The following is a 21,918-nucleotide window of genomic DNA, read 5'->3' on the forward strand; positions in this document are numbered from 1 at the left end:
ACACAAAGTATCAAAGTAAAAGTACTGTAGTGCAGTAAAATGTTGCTGTCAGTGTTTCACTACGAGATCTGATGTTTCTGGATTAATATCCCTGTTGCATTAATGTGGCTGTTGTATTTTACTGCTGGAGCTAATTTTCACTAAAAACAGTTTTCAGCTTTGTGATGATGTATTTTCCAGCTGATAAGAAGGAGGAGGTTTGTCTCAGCCCATAAAGGAACACCTGCACACTCTCAACATCACCACATCTGGAGACACAGTGTTTTCACTGGACGGGAAGGGCATGAAAAAACTGTACAGTAACAGACAAATGTAGTGCAGTTTAAAGTTGAAGTACAATGTTGCATACAATTGAAATACTTCACTCACTAAAGGACCCTGCAAACATGAGACACGTCTCTGCGAGGACATAACCTTGAGACAGCACAGTTTGATTAAAGCCTAATCCTTTACAGAGAGAGGTGAAGACTGTGACGTTCATTACACACAACAGGCAGCAGAAAATCAAGGTTGCAAGTTGCAGATATTTTTAGCTCTTTATTAGTGAGTGACCCGATGCAAAGGTCATGTGGTTTCCAAAATCAAAAGGGTTTATTTTATGTAGGAGGACATTTGGGGACATCTGAGACTCCACTTGCTAACTGTACATGTTATATGTTATATGTTAACATATTCACAGGCTTAGTTATCATGTTAATGTTGAGTATTTAAAAAATATTCAGTGTTTGCACTTCAGTGTGAAGACTTAAATAAAATCCAGCTGACGAAGATTCAGTCTTTAGTTTCAGAGGTATCTGCTTCCTGGTCTCTGTTCCTCTAAATAATAATAATTTACTAAAAGAACTGCTGACAGCTGACAAGTAGAAACATTTTCTCAGAGACTTCATCATCATGAACATTTTGACCCTGACATTTTTGTTTGTTTTAGAAAATAATTTGCAGAAATTTTCCCAAATACTGGTTTGTGTGACACATTAATATCGTTTGTTACTGGAAATGTAGCTTCCTGACACATTGTTGCGCGACTGTTGGACCAACTGACCTGTCTGTTTTTCCTTGTGTTATTTCTGTGTGTGTGTGTGCAGGTGTCAGTGAGATGCTGTCCAGTGTGTTGGAGGACGTTGGTCACGCTGTCTTCAGAAACATGAATGGTGCTCAGCTCCTGCAAGAACTCCTGAGTGCACCGTGGCTCCGAGCCCTGCTGAAGGTACAGCCCCGACCCCACAGCCCTGCAGAGGCGCCGCGTGGACGCCAAGCGATGACGTCCTTTCCTGTTTTGTCTCTCCAGATGTACGAGTGCCTGTTGCAGTTCCAGAGGTTGACACCCAGCCCCTTTCTGCCTTATGCCTCAGGACTCTCACACGAGGTTCATGCACACACACACACACACACACATTAGATAGGTTAGCTGTTCACTGCTTCAGTCAAATTCTACTCAGTATTCAAAGGCTATATCAGTTACACTGAGGGTGAATAAATGTAGTAACTACTGACTGTAAGGCATCGCAGTCTGTTGCCACTCATGATCCATCCAGCTGTTGTTAAGTCGCTCTTTCTCTTTAATCTGTTCTCATTATAAAAACATAAACAAAACATGACCTAACAATGGAAATAAGATCCACACACTGATGTCCAGCATTTCTTACTCAACATGTTATTTTACGTCTTGCTGCTGTAAAGTTTCTGCATTTTTTTGTATCATTTTATGCACTTTTCATCTATATTTGTTTTTCACTGTATATGTTCGTGTGTAATAATATGCACCAATATACCAAGACTATTCCTCGTATGTGAAAATGTACCTGGCAATAAACCTTATTCTGATTCAGAAATGATGCAAACAACTAGATGAATAGATTTGGTTTTAACTTTGGTATGGACTTCTTTTATCAGATAGGTAATATGCACAGTTCAGTGTGCTCTATATTTCCTTATGCACACATGTGCATAGATAGCACCGATATTTTCCCATTTTACATATAAAATTTATATATAAATCTGAACTGCTGATTGCACCGGGGCATTAATAATAAAGAATGCATGACATTCACAAACAAACTAATGCAGACAGACTGTGGGCATCTCCTGATCCACTGGTGAAAAAGACGGAGTGGAGATGTGAGTTCATTAAATATGAATCCTACACATTAATGTCAAAGTTGATAAACTTTTACTTCACTCCACTTTGGTGGAACAACTTTGTTCACAAATCTTTCAAAAACCTGTGTTAGTGAACACTTCTCCTTTGCCGAGATAATCCATCCACCTCATAGGATGCTGATCTGACAGCATGGGTATTGCACAGGTGGGCCTTAGGCTGGCCACAATAAAAGGCCTTAGGCTGGCCACAATAAAAGGCCACTCCAAAATGTGCAGTTTCACTGTATTGGGGGTCTGGAAACCAGTCAGTATCTGGTGACCACCATTTGCCTCACGCAGTGCAACACATCTCCTTCACATAGAGTTGATCAGGTTATTGATTGCGGTCTGTGGAGTGTTGGTCCACTCTCTTCAATGGCTGTGTGAAGTTGCAGTCAGGTCGAGACCCCGATGAGGATGATGAGCATGCAGATGAGCTTCCCTGAGATGGTTCCTGACAGTTTGTGCAGAAATTCTTTGGTTATGCAAACATTGTTGCAGCAGCTGTCCGGGTGGCTGGTCTCAGACGATCTTCTAGGTGAAGATGCTGGATGTGGAGGTGCTGGGCCGGTGTGGTTACATGTGGTCTGCGGTTGTGAGGCCGGTTGGATGTACCGCCAAATTCTCTGAAACACCTTTGGAGACGGCTTATGGTAGAGAAATGAACATTCAATTCACGGGCAACAGCTCTGGTGGACATTCCTGCCGTCAGCATGCCAACTGCACGCTCCCTCAAAACTTGTGACATCTGTGGTGTTTTTTAGAGGGGCCTTTTATTGTGGCCAGCCTAAGGCACACCTATGCAATACCCATGCTGTCTGATCAGCATCTTGATATTTTTGTTCAGTATATATAATATCAGTTAACTGATATTGTTAGTTATATCGAGCAAAGATATTTTTTAATTCTACCATGTTTGAAGTATTCAAACCGACGTTTGTTTATCCCTGTTCACTGTACTACTGCAAGTTTTCCAGCTCATCAGGTCAAGTCTCCCCCAAATCTCAGTCTCTCCCAGTTTATCAATATATAGCCCACTTTGTGCAGAAAACACACACATCTGGTAGCACTGAATAGATATCAAGAACACCATGCAGAGTTTAAATGACAAGATCTGTACACACATATCTATAGGGACAATTTGGCACCACCTTGACAGGAGGAGGGAACATCTCCACCTATGCTTGAATCTAAATATTGCAGTTTTATCCTCTGGACACCTTTTAAACTTCTTAAAAAGAAATGATGATTGAAGCTCCAAACCAATACCACCTGCTGATGATAGGCCACACCAGTGTGCACTTGCTCTTCAATTTCATCTTATGTTTGTCCCTGCAGCCAGGTTAAAGAAAGGCCATACAGTTTAACATCTAATATGGTGTCTTTTGATTGCATGTTAGCTACTGTATTCTTGTCTGACTATCTGTCTGTCTGTGCACCAGATCATGACTACAATACAGAAGGTCCACCGTCCCTCAGCTGAAGCTCGAGAGCTCTACAGCCTCCTCAGCTCGCCACACATCCAGGTCTGTGCACTCATGTAGGAGCTCCTGCACAGCTCATATTTGACGCTCTGTTATAAACACCTGTAACCTGTCTCTCAGGCCCTCCTATCATCCCACGACAGTGTAGCCCAGTCAGACTATGGACCTGTTTTACCCCCTCTGCCTGACGAGATGCCCGAGGATGAGGAGGCCATGAGGATTGTATGTCTGGTGAAGAACAACCAGCCACTGGTGAGACAGAAGCATGTTTCTATTTCCTAATTTAGTTTAGTTATTTTGATTAATTTGATCATTGGTAAATGGTTCTAATGGTTTAAGCTTTTGTTTGCAGAAGTGAAACTATCTTGGTGTAATTGGTGCAGTCAATATGTTCACTGTCAGTGTCTCCAGGTTGGATCAACGGGTCCTGACTGCTGCTGTGTTGAGAAGTACCCAAAATTATGTCAGGGGAGCGTTTGAGACAAATGTTTTGTCTGAAATAACAGTTTTGTGGTTTATAACTAATAATTGTACCCTGACTCCTAGAAATTACATTCATATACTACTAATGTTCAGCAGCAAATGTTCTTTCGGATCTGCAACATGATCACTGAGAAATATTGCCCCTCGAAGCAACTACAGCATGATTAACATTTTTATTATAACTGTCATGTTTAGCACTTTAGTGTCCAGGTTAGGCAAAGATGGTGGTCTTGGTGGAGTATTGAAAAAAAATCAAAAAGACTTGAAGCACAAGACAAGATGCCCTCCTTTATTTGTATTATCGTGTTACTGAACCAGGATATTTTCCATAAACTCAACTTAGCGGAATAGTTAGAAATTTGGGGAAATTTGCTTTTTTAACTTCTGCAAAAACCAAATTGTCAAAAAAAACACGTTGCAGTGTCCAACCTCACGATGACAACAAGACTCGGCGAAATAGTGCGGCACATATAACCTTTATTTAACCACGATAAACAGCGAAGTTCCGTTTTGATTCCTTATTTTTTAGTTAGATTCCAACAAGATAAAACGTGTCAGCTTTGAGCTTTAGAGGTGCTGGGAGGTGGACTGTGTTACCTTTGGACAGAACCAGGCTAGCTGCTTACCTTTGTCTTTGTGCTAAGCTAACCAAGCTATGAGAAAATATCTTTCTTTAAAAAAAATAAAAATGTTAGTTTCTTATCTTTTGTCCACCAAGAACGGAGAACAGCACGGAGGAAATGTAGGAGACGGAGCAGGAGTGATTCGTAGTCGTTGGAGCAGCCTTCGCCGCCTCACGTTGGAGCGCCTGGTCCCTGTGAGGAGGGCGTGGTCGGGGGAGGAGCTTAGAGCGACTGGAAGTGAAGTCAGGCCTTTGCCCCTCCCCAGGGGAACACAGTCACGCCCCTTTCACCCCCGCTATGAGTCAACAGGAAGCTGCTGTTTGTGTCCGCAAACCACAGAGCTTTGGAAGAAAGGGCTCAACCAATCAGCTCCCTCTGTCTTTAGTCCCGCCCCCTGCACTGGTAAGAGGAGGAAGACGATCAAACCATCCAATCACCCGTCCATTTTTTCAGTCAGTCATTCTTTGTCTGATCTGTCAGCAATACATCCAACCGTCCCAGGAGTAACAGTGAAGAACGAAGCAGTTTATTTATCAGAATCGCACTGAAAATAAACAAATCCACAATTTGCATTAATGCAGCTTGCTTTCTTAAACCTCATGCTTAATTGTTTTTGTGAGCTGTGTGATATATCAAAGTTTGATATATTTGACTTCTGCAAAAAAAAAAATTTGCTAAGATTGAACCATATAAAACTCACGTAAGGCCCTTTTTATTGCCAGACAATGTACCCTTCAGCGTCCGTAAGACGCCCTGGGCAACCCATCCTAAACCTAACCAAACTGCATATACCACATATTAAAAAGGCGCTGTAGGGTACCTTGTGCATCAAATACCTACGCTTTGTGAAAGTGTGACATAACGTCGGTATTTGACGCCCTGAGATGTGTTGGAAAAATATATTTATGTAAATCTTTGCTGAAAGGCCACCCGTCTGTATGAAGCTCTTCTCCTCAGAATGTGTGTTGTGTCTACCTGAACAATATCTCCTGGAAGGTCCCTAACAGGTTAGGAGTCAAACCCATTTCATTTTGTATAGCCCAAAATCACAAATTTGCTACAAAGGGCTATATGATCTGTGGAGCGTACTACCTACCTACCTATCCATGACCCCCGTTTCTAATTAGGAAAAACGTTTAACAGTATGGATAATAAGTTATAGATGGATTAAAGCTCTTCTAAAGAAGATTTAAGAAAGTGGTAAAATGTTGCAGTAGGACAGATTCCTATCCATCCCATCTGAGATGCTTGGCTTTCTTACATCCTTGCCTTTATTCATCCGTTTATGCATTTGCAAATTCCTCTATCCAAATCCAAAAGTCCGTCTTTTGATCCATCCAGCGACTGTGTTCGAAGATCATCCTCACCATCATCAGTCGCCACTAAGTGAAGAAACCTGTTCATCTCACCATCATTCTGCTCCTTTTTCCAGTTTTTTCTTCACTGTTGTTCTTTTTTAATGATGTGTATTTCATTTTTCTGTTGGCACTGATTTTGCCAGCTTTCCATCTTGTCTTCTTCTTCTGCCTCTCCTCATGGAGGTTCCTTTTCAGAGAAACCCAAGAAACCCAAGAAGGGACAAGGTGCCTCTACTGGCGGGAGCAGTGATGACTACGCTTATCCTCCGCCGCCAGTCTTAGCTTACAGTCTCAGCCTTCCCAACTCTCCCATCCTATACAAAAAGGGAGCTACAGGGGGACACTCAAGGAACATCCCAACACCCGGCAGAACCCCCTCTTGTAGTGGAATGAACCCTCTTAGAGCCAAAACAGCACCTTCTAGCCCAGCGGCTCATCGCTCCACTCGGCAGCAGGGGGTTAGCACTCTCCCAACTCCTGGGTGTCAAACTGGATGGCAAAATAAATGCCAAGAAGAGCCTCTAAATCATCCCTTGATGATCCACTACTCTACTGCTCCCCGTCACAATGGATGCCAGAACCAACCAAAACAGACAAGAAAAGAGGGGCAGCTCTGTCAGCATCCTAAGCCTCCGCAGCTCATCAAACAGTGCAGCGTGGAAGAGCTCAAGTCCACTGTTCAGACGGTGGCCAGCAGTATTGAGCACGGTGCCCAGGACGTTCACCATCTTGGTCAGAAGATGATGGCGGCGACAGAGATGATCACAGACAGCGTGGAGGAGAACGCCCAGGCGCTTAACCTGCTGGCTGAGGTGGTTGACAAGCTCCAGGGGCTCATTGTGGCCAGCAAACACCCCGTGTTGTCACCCCCACGCAGGCTGAAACAGCACCCTCCTCCTCCACCTCCTCCAAGGGTTTCCTCAATGTCTCCAAAAATGGTCCGCAAAACTCCCACACCATACCCACGCCGTCTCTCGTCTTCCTCTTCTTCTTCGTGCTCCTCGTCCACGTCTGTTAATTCCTGTGCGGATGGTTTTGCAACATCTAGGAGTCCAAAACCAATGAATGGAGGCTCCAAAAGGACAGTGGTGACCTTTGGTGCCCCCCACAGGGCAAGTGGTAGCAAAGGACAGGTTAGGCTCAACAATGGAACAGTTTCTAGAGCACCTCTGGAGGACCAACAAGACGGTAACACCACAGGCTGCTTGACAACCAAGAAGAAGAAAAAGAATAAGTAGGCCGAAACCAAACTGTCTCCTCGATTTGTCGCCATTGAAAATAGACTCTGAAACGGACTAAAACACAACTGGTTCTGTCATTTTTTTATTGTAGATCTACATCAGCAATTGGATCCCAATTATTATTATTTTAAGTGTAACCATATACCAGAAACAGACTGACTCAATTTTTGGACAACGCTTGTTGTTTTTCATCCCTGGATCTGTCACTGGAAGAGGGAAAAAAACTAAATATTTAAGAAGGTACCAAGAAATTACGTTTTCTCACCATCTCCACATTTCATCCAGCTATCCTTCCTACTGTGATCATAAACAATAATACATGCGTTATTGAGTCTCTGCCTTTCAGTGACAGTTGTTAATTTGTTAAAAGAATATAGATCCATCAGAGTGGTTTAATGAACACATCAATAGGACAGTGGTTGCTTAGTGACAGACAGTGGTGAAAGAAGTACTCAATTGTCATACTTTAAAAGTACAGATACCACATGAAAAATGTTACTCAGGTAAAAGTAAAAAAGTACCTGGTTTTAAAAATACTTAAGTAATCAAAGGTAAAAGTAGTCCCTCTTCGTCCTCTCATCAAAGTTTTAAACATTCGCTTTCACCTTTGACAAGAAAGCGAGGCGGGGAGTATTTTTACTTTGTTACTTTCCACCACTGGTGACAGAGCAAGGTAGAGTTGGGTGTCATCTGTATACTTATGATGCAACGGGGACGTCCACTGATTTTCCATCTCGGAGTGTTTCCAAGTGTTGGAGTCTTGCTGCATCTGTTTCAAAGTAGTACGAAGCCTTTAGTGATAAGTGATGTCACTTGAGTCAACGTCCATTGAGGCTGAAGACAACAAGTTTGAAAAAGAAACAAATCTGTTGGTGTGGAGTTAGAAAGGAGTGAGCTCCAACCACCCAGTATTTATTAAGCCTCACACGAATCTCATCACTAGCTGTAATGAGAACAGTCACAGTACTGTGGTTGTACTCTGTAAGGAACATAGACTGTAAAAAAGTCTATGTTAGTGGACTACTCTTTTGAAGCCTCGAGTTTGGCATTTTGGCCGTCGCCATCTTGTTTTTTTATTGCAATAAAGAAAAATATTCCAAAATAATGACATCATGATGTTGATTTCATCAGGGCTATGTTATAGTAACTTCTTTCATAGTAAAGTACAGTGATAGCTGGAATCAAGTAACAGACTTTCTGAACTTACCAGGTAGTTCAACTGCCTCACTTAATTTTCAGTTTCATTAACTGTGTATGTAATTGCGCCGTGTGAAATGCTCGTCTCTCGTTGTGTGAAGCCATTAGGCCTTGTTCAGACTGCCAGCCCAAATCTGTTTTTTGGTATGTGCAGTTTGTATCCTGATTGTATTCAGATTAATTTGTTAAGTTTGGACAGAAAAAAAAACATGAAATGCGATTTTTGCAAATGGGATCCAAGACGCATTTGGAAGTGGTTTAAAATGCGATTCCAAACAGATATCTTCAGATGTGTCTCAGTTCGGCCGCTCTTACTGCAAAAATCAGATTTCAAATCAAAGTATCTTTTGCATTACTTGCAACGCGGCGCACAGCAACATCCGCCGTTGTGTTTGTCTGGTGCAACAGAGGAGATCTGCACTGCGACATAACAGCACGAATGTTTGGAGGGTGAGATGACGGATCTCCTTTTCTCATGCTCCTGCTTTGGAAAGCCGCCTCACCAACGTATTTATTAACACCGTCGTTAGGTTGGTGTGAACACAAATCCAACCTGCTCACTTGCTAATCACAGCGCCGCCGGTCTGTCTCAAAAACCTCATTTGAGAAGCAACTCTGATTTGGCTGCAGTCTGAAAGCCTTAGTTGTGTTCACTTGTATATGGTGACCAACAGGGACCAAGACTGGGCATAAACCAGAGACTGTGGGCCACATAACAAGGTGTTCCACCTTTTAAAGTTAGCAGCCAGAGTGGCTTTGACCATTTGCATCTCAGTTGTTTTCATCCCATCCTCCATTTGTATTCTTTCCCAATTTACATTCTCATCTGTTCCCCTTTGACACTAAAGTCTGGACGTTACTGCTGCTTTAGTCAGTGAAGGCTGTTAAAGTTGGAGCATCTGTCTGTCTGTCAGGGGGCGACTATAAGGAGGGACGAGGAGACGGGAGAAATCTACATCGCCAGGGTGATTCATGGAGGACTGGCCGACCGCAGCGGTGAGATTAAACTGTATTAAGTATAAATGTGTGTATGTAGACGCATGCAACACTTAAGAGAAGGCAGAATACCAGAGATCTACATGTAGTATTAAACATGGCCAACATGTGTGTTCCAGGACTCCTCCATCCTGGTGATCTGTTAGTGGAGGTGAACGGAAAACCTGTGGTGGGCATGGAGCCGGAGCAGGTCATCCAGATACTGGTAGGCCACCTGAAGGGAAAATACAATTTTTTCAAGCTATGACACTAAAACAAATTGTGCACAATATCAAGCAAACAAGAAATGGCTAATAGTGTTTGAGCATTGAGTTGATGTATATCTGTTATTTACTATTTGTTCTGTGTTTTTTTTTTCCTGTCAGATCAATTCCCAGGGAACGATCCTGTTTAAAGTCATCCCAAATTCATCTCAGAGCAGCGGCAGCCAGAAATCGGTAAGAAAGATTCTGCCCCTCTGCTGCCCTCTCATAACGATGGGACATATCACAACTAAATACATCTTGAATCACATAAACACCAGTGTAAAATATAGGAGCTTAGTATCTCTGTATGAGTAATACATAAACTTCAGTGTAAAGCTATGTTTGTCAAAACAGCACTAACTTAAAACATAACACACAACCCATCTCCTCAATCTTAAATATAGCAATTAAGCTGCTTACTAAAAATAAAGTAGGTCTTTATATATTTAGTAATGATGATTTTAAATGCTTAAAATACTTTGGGTGGTTAATTCTGCAACACAACATCAGATTCTCTATACTGGTCACATGTTGTGTAAAATCTTGATCTCAGAAGTGACTTTAGCTGTGAAACATTTCCCTCTGAGATGTAGTGGAGTAGAAGTATAAAATCTCAATACTCAAGTGAAGTACCTCAGAATAACTGTTCTTGGTACTTAGTTACTCCCCAACTCTGTGCTTTTTAGCTTTGTGCTTCTTCATTCTCCTGCTGAGTGTGTGATTGTTGGCCTGGGCGTTGAGCTGCTGCATGTGGGGATCAATGAGGTTGTGTTAAAATGATTACAGTGTTAAATAAATGCATTTGTAAATCGTAAATCAGCTTTGTGGGAGATTGAATCCCTCTCTCTGTCTGTCAGGTGTTTATGAAGGCATTGGTGGACTACTGCCCCCTGCAGGACGCCTCCATCCCCTGTCCAAATGCAGGCATAGCGTTCAGCAGAGGAGACCTGCTGGAGGTGGTCGACCAGTCGGACGGGCAGTGGTGGCAGGCCAGGAAGCTGCCCTGCGCTGCGTCCTGCGCTGGTCTGATTCCGTCTGCCAGCATGCTGAAGAGGTGACGGCTGCAGCCAGAGGGGGCAGTCAGTTTAGATCCTCCTTCTGACGGCCTGCTGCTGAGACCCAGTTTATTTTAACAAATATTTAACTATGACACATAAAGCTGAAATCTAAACCTTTGAGAAGCTGGAACTCTAGTTTTGGCCGTCCGAGCATCAGTAGAAGTAGCTAAACTGTCCATTTTGGTTCTTCATTTTGTAAAAAACAAGTAATTTGTAGCTGCAGTTCAGTTTTTTTATCCTTCATCTTGCTCTCTCTCTTTCTCTCTCCCTGCAGTAAACAGAGGGAACAGTGGTGGTGTCAGCCGTTACAGGTTCATACCTGCATCAGACCCTGTGAGGACTCAGTATTATCAGTAACCTGTATTCATGTGCATATACAGCTTTTCATCGTCACATATGGACGCATGGTCGAGAGCCCTTTGTGTCAGTTTGTAACGCACTGGGAAGTCCTTTAGCATCAATGTTGAACACTAAAAGTAGGTGTAGTATATATATATATATATAACAGAAAAGTCCAAGTAACAAAGTGGTTGGGTCACAAACTGGACTTTCATCCAGGAGACCAGAGTTTATTTTGAGTGTAAAACAAAAAGACAACATTGATGAAGTTACGTAACTTGTAATGTAGTTATTTTAACCCAAACCAGGATCTTTACCTAAACCCAACCAGATGCAATGTTTGACAATGTTAACCATTAGTTTTATTTTGAAAGTCTAACTGGACGTTGCATATTTATTCTTGCTAACTTGCCCTCCATGTGGAAAACCAGTAAATAAACCCAGGGCGTTAAAAAGAGACGCCCTAGGTACCCTTTAGCAATAATAAACAGAGAGGAGAAAATAGATAGTGAAAACATGCAGGCCACTGTTACATTATCAGGTGCTAACTAAAACATGCAACACAGGCATACATAATAGAAGATATGCGAATCAACGAAATGCTCATTTTAATAGACACATTCACTGAAGGAGACGACGGGCACACAAAGCACAAACAAAACTCACTCTGCCACAGTTAAAGACCGACATGCAGATCCGTCTGGTGAGATCGATCATTTATAATGTTGACAGACTTTCTTTAAATTACCTCTAAATAAATAGTCGAGTTCAGTTTCTGCTGGAATGCAGTTCCACTCTTTAAGGGGACGCACTCTGAGTAAAGTGGCAAACAGACATTTACAGATTCGGGGAAGTAAAATAGCAGTTCTTGCTCCTCCATCACTGACCTGCTCTTACTGCAGCCCCATCCACACTACTCCGTTTTAGTTTAAAAACTTACATTAAAACGACTGAAAACGCACATCTAGCGGCCGTTCACGTACTCTGGGTGTGCTGGTGTAAACATGAAGCAGATGGTCTGTTCCGTAGTTACAGAAGATTTGGAGAAAGTATTAAGAAATACAGACGAAGAACCACAACGTAGTTTTAATTTTGTTATGGACCAACAACGAGCTGGGACTGTTACTGAATGGAACACGGGAGTTTAAAGCGGCTGTGGCGGCGGGAAACAGACTGGGAGTCATTGCAAAGTAAATACAGCGACATGCAGAGTACAAGTGTAGTCTGTAAGTCTTATCTGCATGGTGCAAAATAAATAAATTAATAAATTAATAAAAATACCAAATCTAAAACTCTGTCAGCAGCATCGTGTTTCTGCATGACTTATGAAACCCAATCAGAGAGCCGAAGGTGAGCGTCTGGGTCATCGTTTCTAAAGTCCTCCGTTTTTTGGCCGTCTGCACGAAAACGTCCTCTGGAGTTTCAAAACAAAAAACGGGACCGGCAGCGTTTTCAAACTTCTCCGTTTTAGGTCTTCGTTTTTATCATTTTAGTCTGGACGAAACAAAAGGTCTCCGTTTTAAAACCAAAACGCAGCAGTGTGGACGGGGCCTGCATCTGTCTAAACCCCCCCAACAGGATTTACTTTTAACAAGCGTTTCTTTTCTCTCTGTTGCTCCGCTGTCCTCAGTGAGCCGGGCTGATAACGGTAGGTGAGACAGCAGTGTCCCAGTGTCTGCTGTTCTGCTCCTTTTTATTCTCACATTTGATCCCGACAGTTCGGTGTGACATCAGTGGGTTTGTGACGATTGACAGGGTGCTTGGTGTGCATGTGACCTTAATATGTGGAGTTAAATTCCATACTGTTGTTTATTGTGCTCTTGTCGGGGCTTATTATTATTATTATGATTATTATTAGCATTATTACACAGCCCAGTATGTGCAATGATACACGTTTTAAATTGTTATATCATTTGGGTGACGGTACATGTGGTTGAGCTAACCTTTGCTATGAGAGATTCTCATCACACATAATTTCCTTAATAACACGTGTAAAGGCCTGTTATTATTTCAGAACCACGCCCACCCACTATCTTATCAAACTTTCACTATAAGGTCAGATAAGATCAATAAACCTTTATTGATCCCAAGAGGTGAAATTCAGATGTTGCAGCAGCACCAGGACAGAAATAAGTACCAGGGAAGAAAGAAAAGTAAAAACTAAATCACAAGCAGAATTACAAGTAGACACTATACAAGAGCAATTAATCTCAAAATTACAAGGAAAGCAGTAAAGATGCACACAGTACTCGCAACCGGTGACCTTAAACTAACTGTGCAGAACTGTGGCAACAACAAAAAAGCAGTTCAAGTGACTAAGAAACAGCGACAGGTCTAATCAGAAGAGAGTAACTCAGATTTTTCAGTCACGAAGCTGATAGATTTAAATTTAAAGTTTTCTTTTGGTTTCATCACACATCTGGTGAACTTTCCAGTTTAAAGTCTGACTGCGTAGAAACAGCTTTACCTTTATCGAGTTTATTTTTATTCTTGTTCCAGAGGACGAAGGAACCCTGGCTGATGACAAACGCATCTTAACAGGTAAAACACGTCTGACATGAGGATAAATATTTGATATCATTTCTGAAGACTGAAATTAATCATCATCCATCAGTGTGAGTGACTTCTGCCTTTCTCCTTTTCACAGAGCTGGAAGAAATACATTTTGGTAGGTGTTCCCACTCAAAATGTCTGATTAGTTTATGTTCAAGGTGCAGAAGAAAATACTGAAGTTGCACGTTTTCAGTTTTTTGATTCTTTGTGCTGTTTCCTAAAAGTTTAGGATTAACCTCACAGAAAAAAACAAACGTATTTCCCATGTTCTCTACATGTGAAAAACATGTTCCTAGAGGATATAACATGCTTCACACATTACACCATGACAATGTTCCAAAACCACGTTTAACATGTACAAAGTACTCGTTCCACATATTCTGTATATATATTATGTGCATGTAATATGTGATGACATGTATTTTTTCTGCATACATGAAGTATTTGGAATCTCACAGTAATCTTATACATAATATTATGTCCTTTTTATGTCATAATTAAATGATCAATGAAATTGTTCATGTTAAATGATGTTATGTGTCAGGAAAGAGAAACCTGCCCTGCTCATGAAACTAAAGTCAGCACATTGTATTTAGGGTTGGCAGGACTTTGCCGCCCTCTGCTGGATCACACTGACATGTGAAACCTCTCCTCGCTTTGTTTCACAAGACATGAAAAATTCATGTCACAATGAAAAAAATTCACAGTTGTCCTTTTTAACAAATGTTTTTTATGACACCTTAATGCACAAAATGCTTTGTTTGATTAGTTTATATTTAGGCTTTTTCTCTCTTCCATAGACGTGGCAGCCTCAAGCATTTGGGGCCCGTTTTGCAAATCACCTAATATTATAAAACATTTGCATACATGAAAACATGTATTTATAGCTGAAAACTTAACTTTTCAACTTTTCAACCCTTCATCCCCTCCTCTCGAACCCTTCATCCCTCCTCTCTTGACCCCTCCTTCCATAACTATTCATCATAATAAACCACTATGAAATCTAACGTTGGCGTGGTCCTTGTTAGTGAAATTTAATATTAATACTGAAGAGGTTTAATGTTTTCTTCCTGCAGATGAGGCCGACTGTGACGTTACTGATGGAATCTACCTGGGTAAGATAAAGTTAAAATAATTCAGGTAGTTAGTTTGTTAATTAGTGAGTTAACACTCTATGTTTGTACACACAACTAATGATGAAGGAGTGAATGAATGCTAATGCGTTTTGTGCTGTTGGCATGTTCATGGATTGAATGGATTAATGAATTTAACAAGAATAGAAACAACTGAATAAAAAAAGTTAAGGACAGAGATTTACTTCTCAATTATTTGTGTTTCAGCTGGTTTCCGTCGGAGTTTCCGTCTCTGGAGGAGGACATCCTACAGGAGGAGGCGACAGTCCTGCACCTCCTGCTCACCCAACAGCAACGCTCTGGCCACCCCCTACGAGGAAGTGGCTTTGTACCAGCGCCCCCCGCAGGAGAACCACCGCCTCATCATCCTCAGCGGTGAGAGATTTAAATTACCACCTGAAACTAAGTGTGTAGCAGTGTGTATTCATCACAGTGTGTCTTTAAAATCTGTACAGAAACACTGTCTGTCCTTAGAGCCTCAGATAAAAGGGTCCGGGAGACAGGAAAAAGTTCACTACAGGTTGCACTAAAACTTAAGAAATGTCACAGCTAGTAAAGAGTTTAGTGATGTGTAAGTCTGTTTACGCTGTCCAATCAAGAGCAACCAGCTATGTAAACAGGAAGTCACTGCAGCATCACAAGCCGGCATAACTTCCATGAATACATCTTTAGAAAATGGAGGTGTTATTTTTATTTGTCTGCACACACGGGGAAATTTGTGTTTCAGAGTTACGCAAAGCTAACTGACCCCGTCGTTGATTTTCCTTTCTGTAACTGGTCTCTCACAAGTCGCCCAAAGTGCAGTTGTGCCGCATGCCAGCACGTCCTCACGCCGTAAAAACGGCCGTACAGTTCGATGATGCAGCAAAAAGCAGCAGCTTTTTACAACCCATGTTTAGGGTTTTTGTTAAGCTGCGACCTCTGCTGCCAGGAGGAGGCGCAGAATAAAGTGCGACAAAGTTTGTGCAAGGAGGTGGTGAGGGTGGATGGATGTTGTAGTCAAGACCGCCCAAACCGAGACCGAGTCAAGCCCAAGACCAGAGTTTATCAAGACCGAGACAAGACCAAGACTTTTAGGGCTGAAACCAAGTCGAGACCAATAATAATCTTTATTTGTAGAGCACTTTTCAAAAACAAGTTACAAAGTGCTTTAACAAGTGTAAAGACAATAGTACCCAAGAGGCAGTAATACAAAAACAATACAAGATAAAACCATGAAAACATTGAAAAGACTAAAATACACGTTTAAGATAAATATAAAATTAGTAAAATAGAATAAAATAAAAGGGATAAAATAAAGTCAAATAAGATCGGGAAAAGCTCTCCTATAAAAGTATGTTTTAAGAAGGGACTTAAAAGAGTTCACTGACTCAGCCGACCTGATTTCCTCGGGCAGGCTGTTCCAGAGCCTCGGGGCCCTGACAGCAAACGCTCTGTCCCCTTTAGTTTTCAGTCGAGACTCTGGAACAGACAACAGACCTCTGCCCGAGGATCTCAAGGTACGTGCTGGTGCGTATGGGACTAAAAGGTCAGAAATATAACAAGGCGAGAGGCCATGAAGAGCTTTAAAAGTGATCAATAGAATTTTAAAGTCAATTCTAAAACATACTGGGAGCCAGTGTAATGAAGCTAAAATAGGGGTAATGTGGTCATATTTCTTTGTTCTGGTTAAAAGCCTGGCAGCTGAGTTCTGGACAGTCTGGAGTCGATCAGTAGATTTTTGGGTTAAACAGGTGAAAAGGCTGTTGCAATAATCCAGGCGTGATGAGATCAAGGCGTGTAAAATGGTCTCGGTGTCCTTAAAAGTTAACATAGATTGAATTTTTGCTATATTTCTAAGTTGATAAAAACATGATTGAACAAGCTTTGTGGTGTGCTGCTCGAAATTTAAATTACTATCAAACCAAACACCAAGGTTCTTTGCCACAGGCTTAATGTGATTTACTAGGGAACCAGCAGATGGCAGTATTTGATTTGCCATCTGCTGGGACCCGATGACTAGGATTTCTGTTTTGTCTGAGTTCAGTTGGAGGAAATTATTTGACATCCATTTTTTAACTTCACAAAGGCAGTTGTTAAGTGAACTCAGCATTCCAGGGTCTGTGGATCTGACGGGCAAGTTTATTTGTGTGTCATCAGCATAAATATGAAAAGAAATACCATGTTTATGGATAATATGTCCAAGGGGAAGCAGAAACATCCATCCATCCATCGTCAACCGCTTATCCTGTGTACAGGGTCGCGGGGGACGCAGAAACAAGGAAATCTAAATGGGTCCTAGGACCGACCCCTGAGGTACACCATATTTAACTGGACAGAACAAAAAGACATAGTGGTTTACAGACGCGCAAAACTTCCTATTTCACAGGTAGACCAAGACCAGTTCCCCACATTACATAACACACAGTAAAATGTGGGACGAGATCAGAGGTACTTCTCTGATTGATCTGAAAGATCCACATTCCCATTAAAACACCCACATACAAACACTAAGAGCTGAAATCAATATAAGCATCTTTATTCAACACTTTTCCACGCTGACTATCGCGGGGAGTGGGGACAGTCGTTAACGGTAACAACACATGTTTAGTTACGGTTATTTGTTGCATTTGAAGCAATAAGTTTACATCCGATCAAAGTTGGGATGTTAACAAATAAATCAGACAATGCAAAAGCGATTTATTGATATTCATAAAGTTATAGTCTTAACTGGCCTTGAAATAAAATCCAGAGTCCTCAATGTCTGAGACCGAGACAAGACCGAGTACAAATGCGTCCGAGATGAGACCAAGACCATCAAAAAGGGGTCTTAAGACCGGTCTTGGTCTCAAGACGAGTACTACATCACTAGAGTCAGGTAAACTCTGGACTTTCACTCAGGAGACTGAGGTTTAAATCTGGGTGTGAAAATCTGACGGATTTCACATGCAGTCCCTCTTAAAACGATTTGGTGGAGTAAATATTTTCCTCCTACTCCTTTGTAAAATACTGTTTTATTTTTATTATTAGTCCCTACATTCCTTTGGATCAAATTGTCTGAGTACCATCCTGGTTTTAGAACATCATTTTGTTCCTATGAACTGTTTGTTCCTCTTTCTTCTACATTTATGAACAATATTTTGCTGCCGTTAAACGTGTCGCGTGTCTTTCCCTCTCTGGACAGGAGCTTCAGGAGTTGGAGTTAACGAACTGAGGAAAAGACTCATCAAGCTGAACCCTTCGACCTTCCAGGGACCCGTACCTCGTATGTGCTCTCCACAATTTATTTAATATTTAGTGTTTCCACGTGGGTTAAAATAAGTTTCATGTTTTACATTGTCCTTCACATGGTGACCACAATGATGGAGAAGAAAAAAAAAATAATATCCACATATTATCCACATGGATATTTAGATGTGATCTAAATTCCTAGAAAATGTATCACCAGAATTATATTTTTCTCAATTTCCTCCTAGAGTTTCCGTAGCTTTGAGACCAAAATATAAATCACCTGGTTTATTGGTGCTAGAAGTTAATTAACGCTGAACATCTTTTTAATCTGTTATCTGTTTGATTCAACTTTTAGGTTGACAGTGTTGAACTGATAATTACATACCTGTTTTTCATTGAGTGTCGCCCTGTTCCTCCAGACACCACTCGTCCAATCAGAGCAGGGGAGCAGACAGGAAGAGAGTACCACTTTGTCACCAAAGAGCTGTTTGAGTACATGGTCTGCAACCACAGGTAGGCCTCGCTGTCTTTTTCCTTTTGACTATTTACATGTTTCATTTTTTGTTTTATAAATTGAATTGTACAGGTGCATCTCAAAAAATCTGAATATCGTGGAAAAGTCACCAGAGCCAGACTGAGAGATTAAAGGCTCAGGAAACCTTTGCAGGAGTTTGAGCTGAAAAGAGCTTTTTCTTTCAAAATTCTTTATTCTAAAATTCTAATACAGTATCAGAGAAAAGAAGAACAAAAAAAGGCTTGAAATATTTGCAATTTTTTTTACATTTTGAATGAAATTATTGAAGAATATGAAGTTTTGTTTAAGCACCTGTATTTTTATAGAGATGCACAGTCCATGATAATTTTACTTAATTTTCCCACTGATTAAAACTTGATAGTTAACTGTCTTGGATTTAATTGTATTTGATAATTATTTTTGTCTAGCTTTGAGCCATTTACTGTCATCTGGTTTGTATTTGTGGCCCTGTTATGTGTGTGTTCAGGTTTGTGGAGTACGGGGAGTATAAGGGTCACCTGTACGGGACCAGCACTGATGCTATCGATGAGGTGCTGAAACGAGGACGGATGTGCATCATCGACATTGAACCACATGTGAGTTTCTTTCAATCTGAAGTTGTTAGGTCAGAAAAAGTCATAAATTTCACTTGTTGAAATCCTGGAAGAAGACTGCGAGCTAACAAACTTGTGACGTGAACGATGTAAACAAAACAATTTGATTTTTAAGGAAGGAAATACATGAAACACATCTGTTGGACTTAGACTTTTTTGTAAACCCATTTCCGTTGCGTTACTTGCGTTACGTTGGTTTTGAAATGACTAGTAGGTAAAAAAAAAAAGGTCTTGCTGACCCGGGAAAAAAAAGGTGCAAAAAAATCACAAATGTTAATGTCAATAGATCAATTTCATAATATTCTGTGTGACGTCCTCTCTGTGGCTCTCAGCTCCGAGCCCATTGGTTATTACTGAAGACGTTAATCTTTAAAAACGCCTCACAGATGTACCGTTTCAATCAAACAGACAGGAGGAATAGTGCATTTGCTGGGGACTACTTTCAGCAGCGGATGAATCCAGACATGTTGGTTTTGTTGTCAGAGCATCCAGCCGCTGCGGACGTGGAAACTGAAGCCCTACGTGATCTTCATCAAAGCCCCCGGCCCAGAACGACTGAGACAAACTCGGAGAGACGCCCGAATCATCACCAGCTACGCCGTCAACAGATCGTTCACGGTGAGAGCACCACAGCTATTGCAGCCACGGTTATAAAAGCACAGTACAAATCTGTTGAGGCAAATATAAGAGAAATGTAAGAGAAGTGCAGAAACCTGACAGTGAAAGAAGAGCAGGAAGAGTTTCTGTATATTCAGAGTAGAGAAAACACTTATGCTTCTCCGTCTGCAGGAGGACGACTTTGTGGAGCTGGAGGAGGCGTCCCTGCTGATGGAGGCAAAGTACAAACAGTTTTTTGACTGCATGCTGGTGAACGACGACCTGCAGGACACCTGCATCCAGCTCTGCTCCATCATCCAGGAGGCTCAGGACGAACCACAGTGGATCCCCGTCAGCTGGAGCCGGACGGAGGAGTGAGGCAGGAGAGGAGGAGAAGATGGAAGAAGAAGACTAAACGTGTTGGACAGGAACACAAAGAGGACGGAGAAGGGGACGAGTTGGAAGATGAAATGGGAGAAAGAGAAAATATCTGGAGACAAATGAAGAAGAAGGAAGTTATGACATGATGCAGAGGAGGAGAGGGAAAGTTTTTCGTCTTTCTCTTTTGAATTTGCACCAAAACTCTTAAATAGTCTGAGGTTTAAGTTAGTTTGCACAAATATGGAGGACGAATTTATCCTTGTTGGTTGAGTTAAAGATCAGGGAGGACTCAGAAAAGCACTCGCAAACCGAATGACAAAGGCAGAAAAGTGTGAAGACCGTCACAGGGTTTTTCCTGGCTCAGAATGAGCCTTTGGGAAGTGACGAGTAGGCATGATCAGTTCGCGTACAGTAAGGGCAACGAGTTACCAAAATCTCTGCATTTCCTTGTTATTTCTATATTTGATAAACAAAATATACCCACAACCCGGAGGAGTAAAAGGTATAAGTTAGCGTATTAATAAATATTACAACATTAAATAGAAAGTTAGTTAGTATAACAGGTTACACTTTATTTGGAGAATCTGACTACAGATAGTTTATTAGTTGAGATTCAGCTGTTTCACTAATAAAACCATTTTCTGATATCAGCCCACACAAAGAGTAAAATGTGCCGGCCACACTTTAAGTACAAACGGCTTCAATATTGTGAGAAATCACGGGAGGTCATCTCTACCATAAGTGGATGAGGGGAGAGGAGACTGCTGGGAAGACAAGACAAGTCGTATTTAAGTTTATGTTCTGCTTGCTCAACAGTTGTTTGATACATGGTTATTAAAACACATTTGGAGAGAACATGAAATGCTTTTTTTTTTCAATTCTGATTATTTTGGCGCTGGTGATTTCCCTCTTTGGGGGGCGCCGAAAATTCCTTTATGCAGGAAAAACCCTGCCTTCATATTCATTCTCAATGTTATCAACTTTCTTTAAATATCGAAACCAAGACCAAGGCTAAAACAAGCCCTGTCATCTGACTCTTGTCTCACTGTTCAAGTAGACAAGCCTCCATTACTGCTCCTATAACACTGTGATATATGCGAAGGATTCTTGAAGCGCTTTTGTTGGAAAACAAGTCATCAATGCCATTAAAAAACAGCTCCTAATCTATAAAACTTTTCAATGAATCTGTGGACCAGTTTGAACTGAGGGCTACACGTCTTTTCTGTTCTGTTATCAGCTGCCGAACCAACTTGTTCTCACTCCCAAGCCACCACCTATGGACACACGGTCAAGACCCCTTGTAACGCACTGGGAAACCCTTTGGCTTTGACCGCTAACAGTAGGATATAAACAACAGAAATGAGGCGGTTTGCAGTGGACGGGTGGGTCAGGTGAACCAAAAAGTTAATATTGAAGTCAGGTAAGTAATAATTTTAACCCAAACCAGGCTCTTTTCCTAAACCTAACCAAACATTAACCACTAGTTTTATTTTGAAAGTGTAACCGGACGTAGCATATTTATTCTTGCTAACTTGACCGTGGAACCCTACACGTGCTGAATGGTACCCAGGGCATTAAAAAGCAACGCCAAGGGGTGTTGACCAAGCGTCCATATGTTGAGAAAAAATCACTCTGAAACTCCGTAAAGCCCAGATTTCCATCCAGCTAACAGTTTTCAGTAGGTTCATCACTACCAGAGACATCACTATAAAAATATCCATCCAGCACGTGATTACAGTAAATGTACTTTACT

At 41.4% G+C, this 21,918-nt stretch overlaps 1 protein-coding gene across 1 annotated transcript in view; it reads left to right on the forward strand.

The window, feature by feature from the left end:
• Nucleotides 1-21,918, forward strand: part of LOC119903780 (MAGUK p55 subfamily member 4) — a gene marked incomplete in the record, with an annotated part of 41,322 nt that extends 19,404 nt beyond the window's left edge. Inside the window, 19 exon segments of the mRNA XM_038720021.1 lie at nt 1,086-1,207; nt 1,289-1,366; nt 3,582-3,665; nt 3,744-3,875; nt 9,440-9,521; nt 9,641-9,726; nt 9,887-9,958; nt 10,624-10,820; nt 11,099-11,157; nt 12,794-12,811; nt 13,663-13,704; nt 13,811-13,831; nt 14,793-14,831; nt 15,057-15,224; nt 18,013-18,093; nt 18,479-18,572; nt 19,061-19,169; nt 19,671-19,805; nt 19,977-21,918. Coding sequence (XP_038575949.1) covers nt 1,086-1,207; nt 1,289-1,366; nt 3,582-3,665; nt 3,744-3,875; nt 9,440-9,521; nt 9,641-9,726; nt 9,887-9,958; nt 10,624-10,820; nt 11,099-11,157; nt 12,794-12,811; nt 13,663-13,704; nt 13,811-13,831; nt 14,793-14,831; nt 15,057-15,224; nt 18,013-18,093; nt 18,479-18,572; nt 19,061-19,169; nt 19,671-19,805; nt 19,977-20,162 — 1,805 coding nt within the window.

This window comes from Micropterus salmoides, unplaced genomic scaffold, assembly GCF_014851395.1.
Source record: "Micropterus salmoides isolate LMB-PRFRI ecotype aquatic unplaced genomic scaffold, ASM1485139v1 Ms_hic_scaffold_15, whole genome shotgun sequence".
NCBI classification, from domain to species: domain Eukaryota; kingdom Metazoa; phylum Chordata; class Actinopteri; order Centrarchiformes; family Centrarchidae; genus Micropterus; species Micropterus salmoides.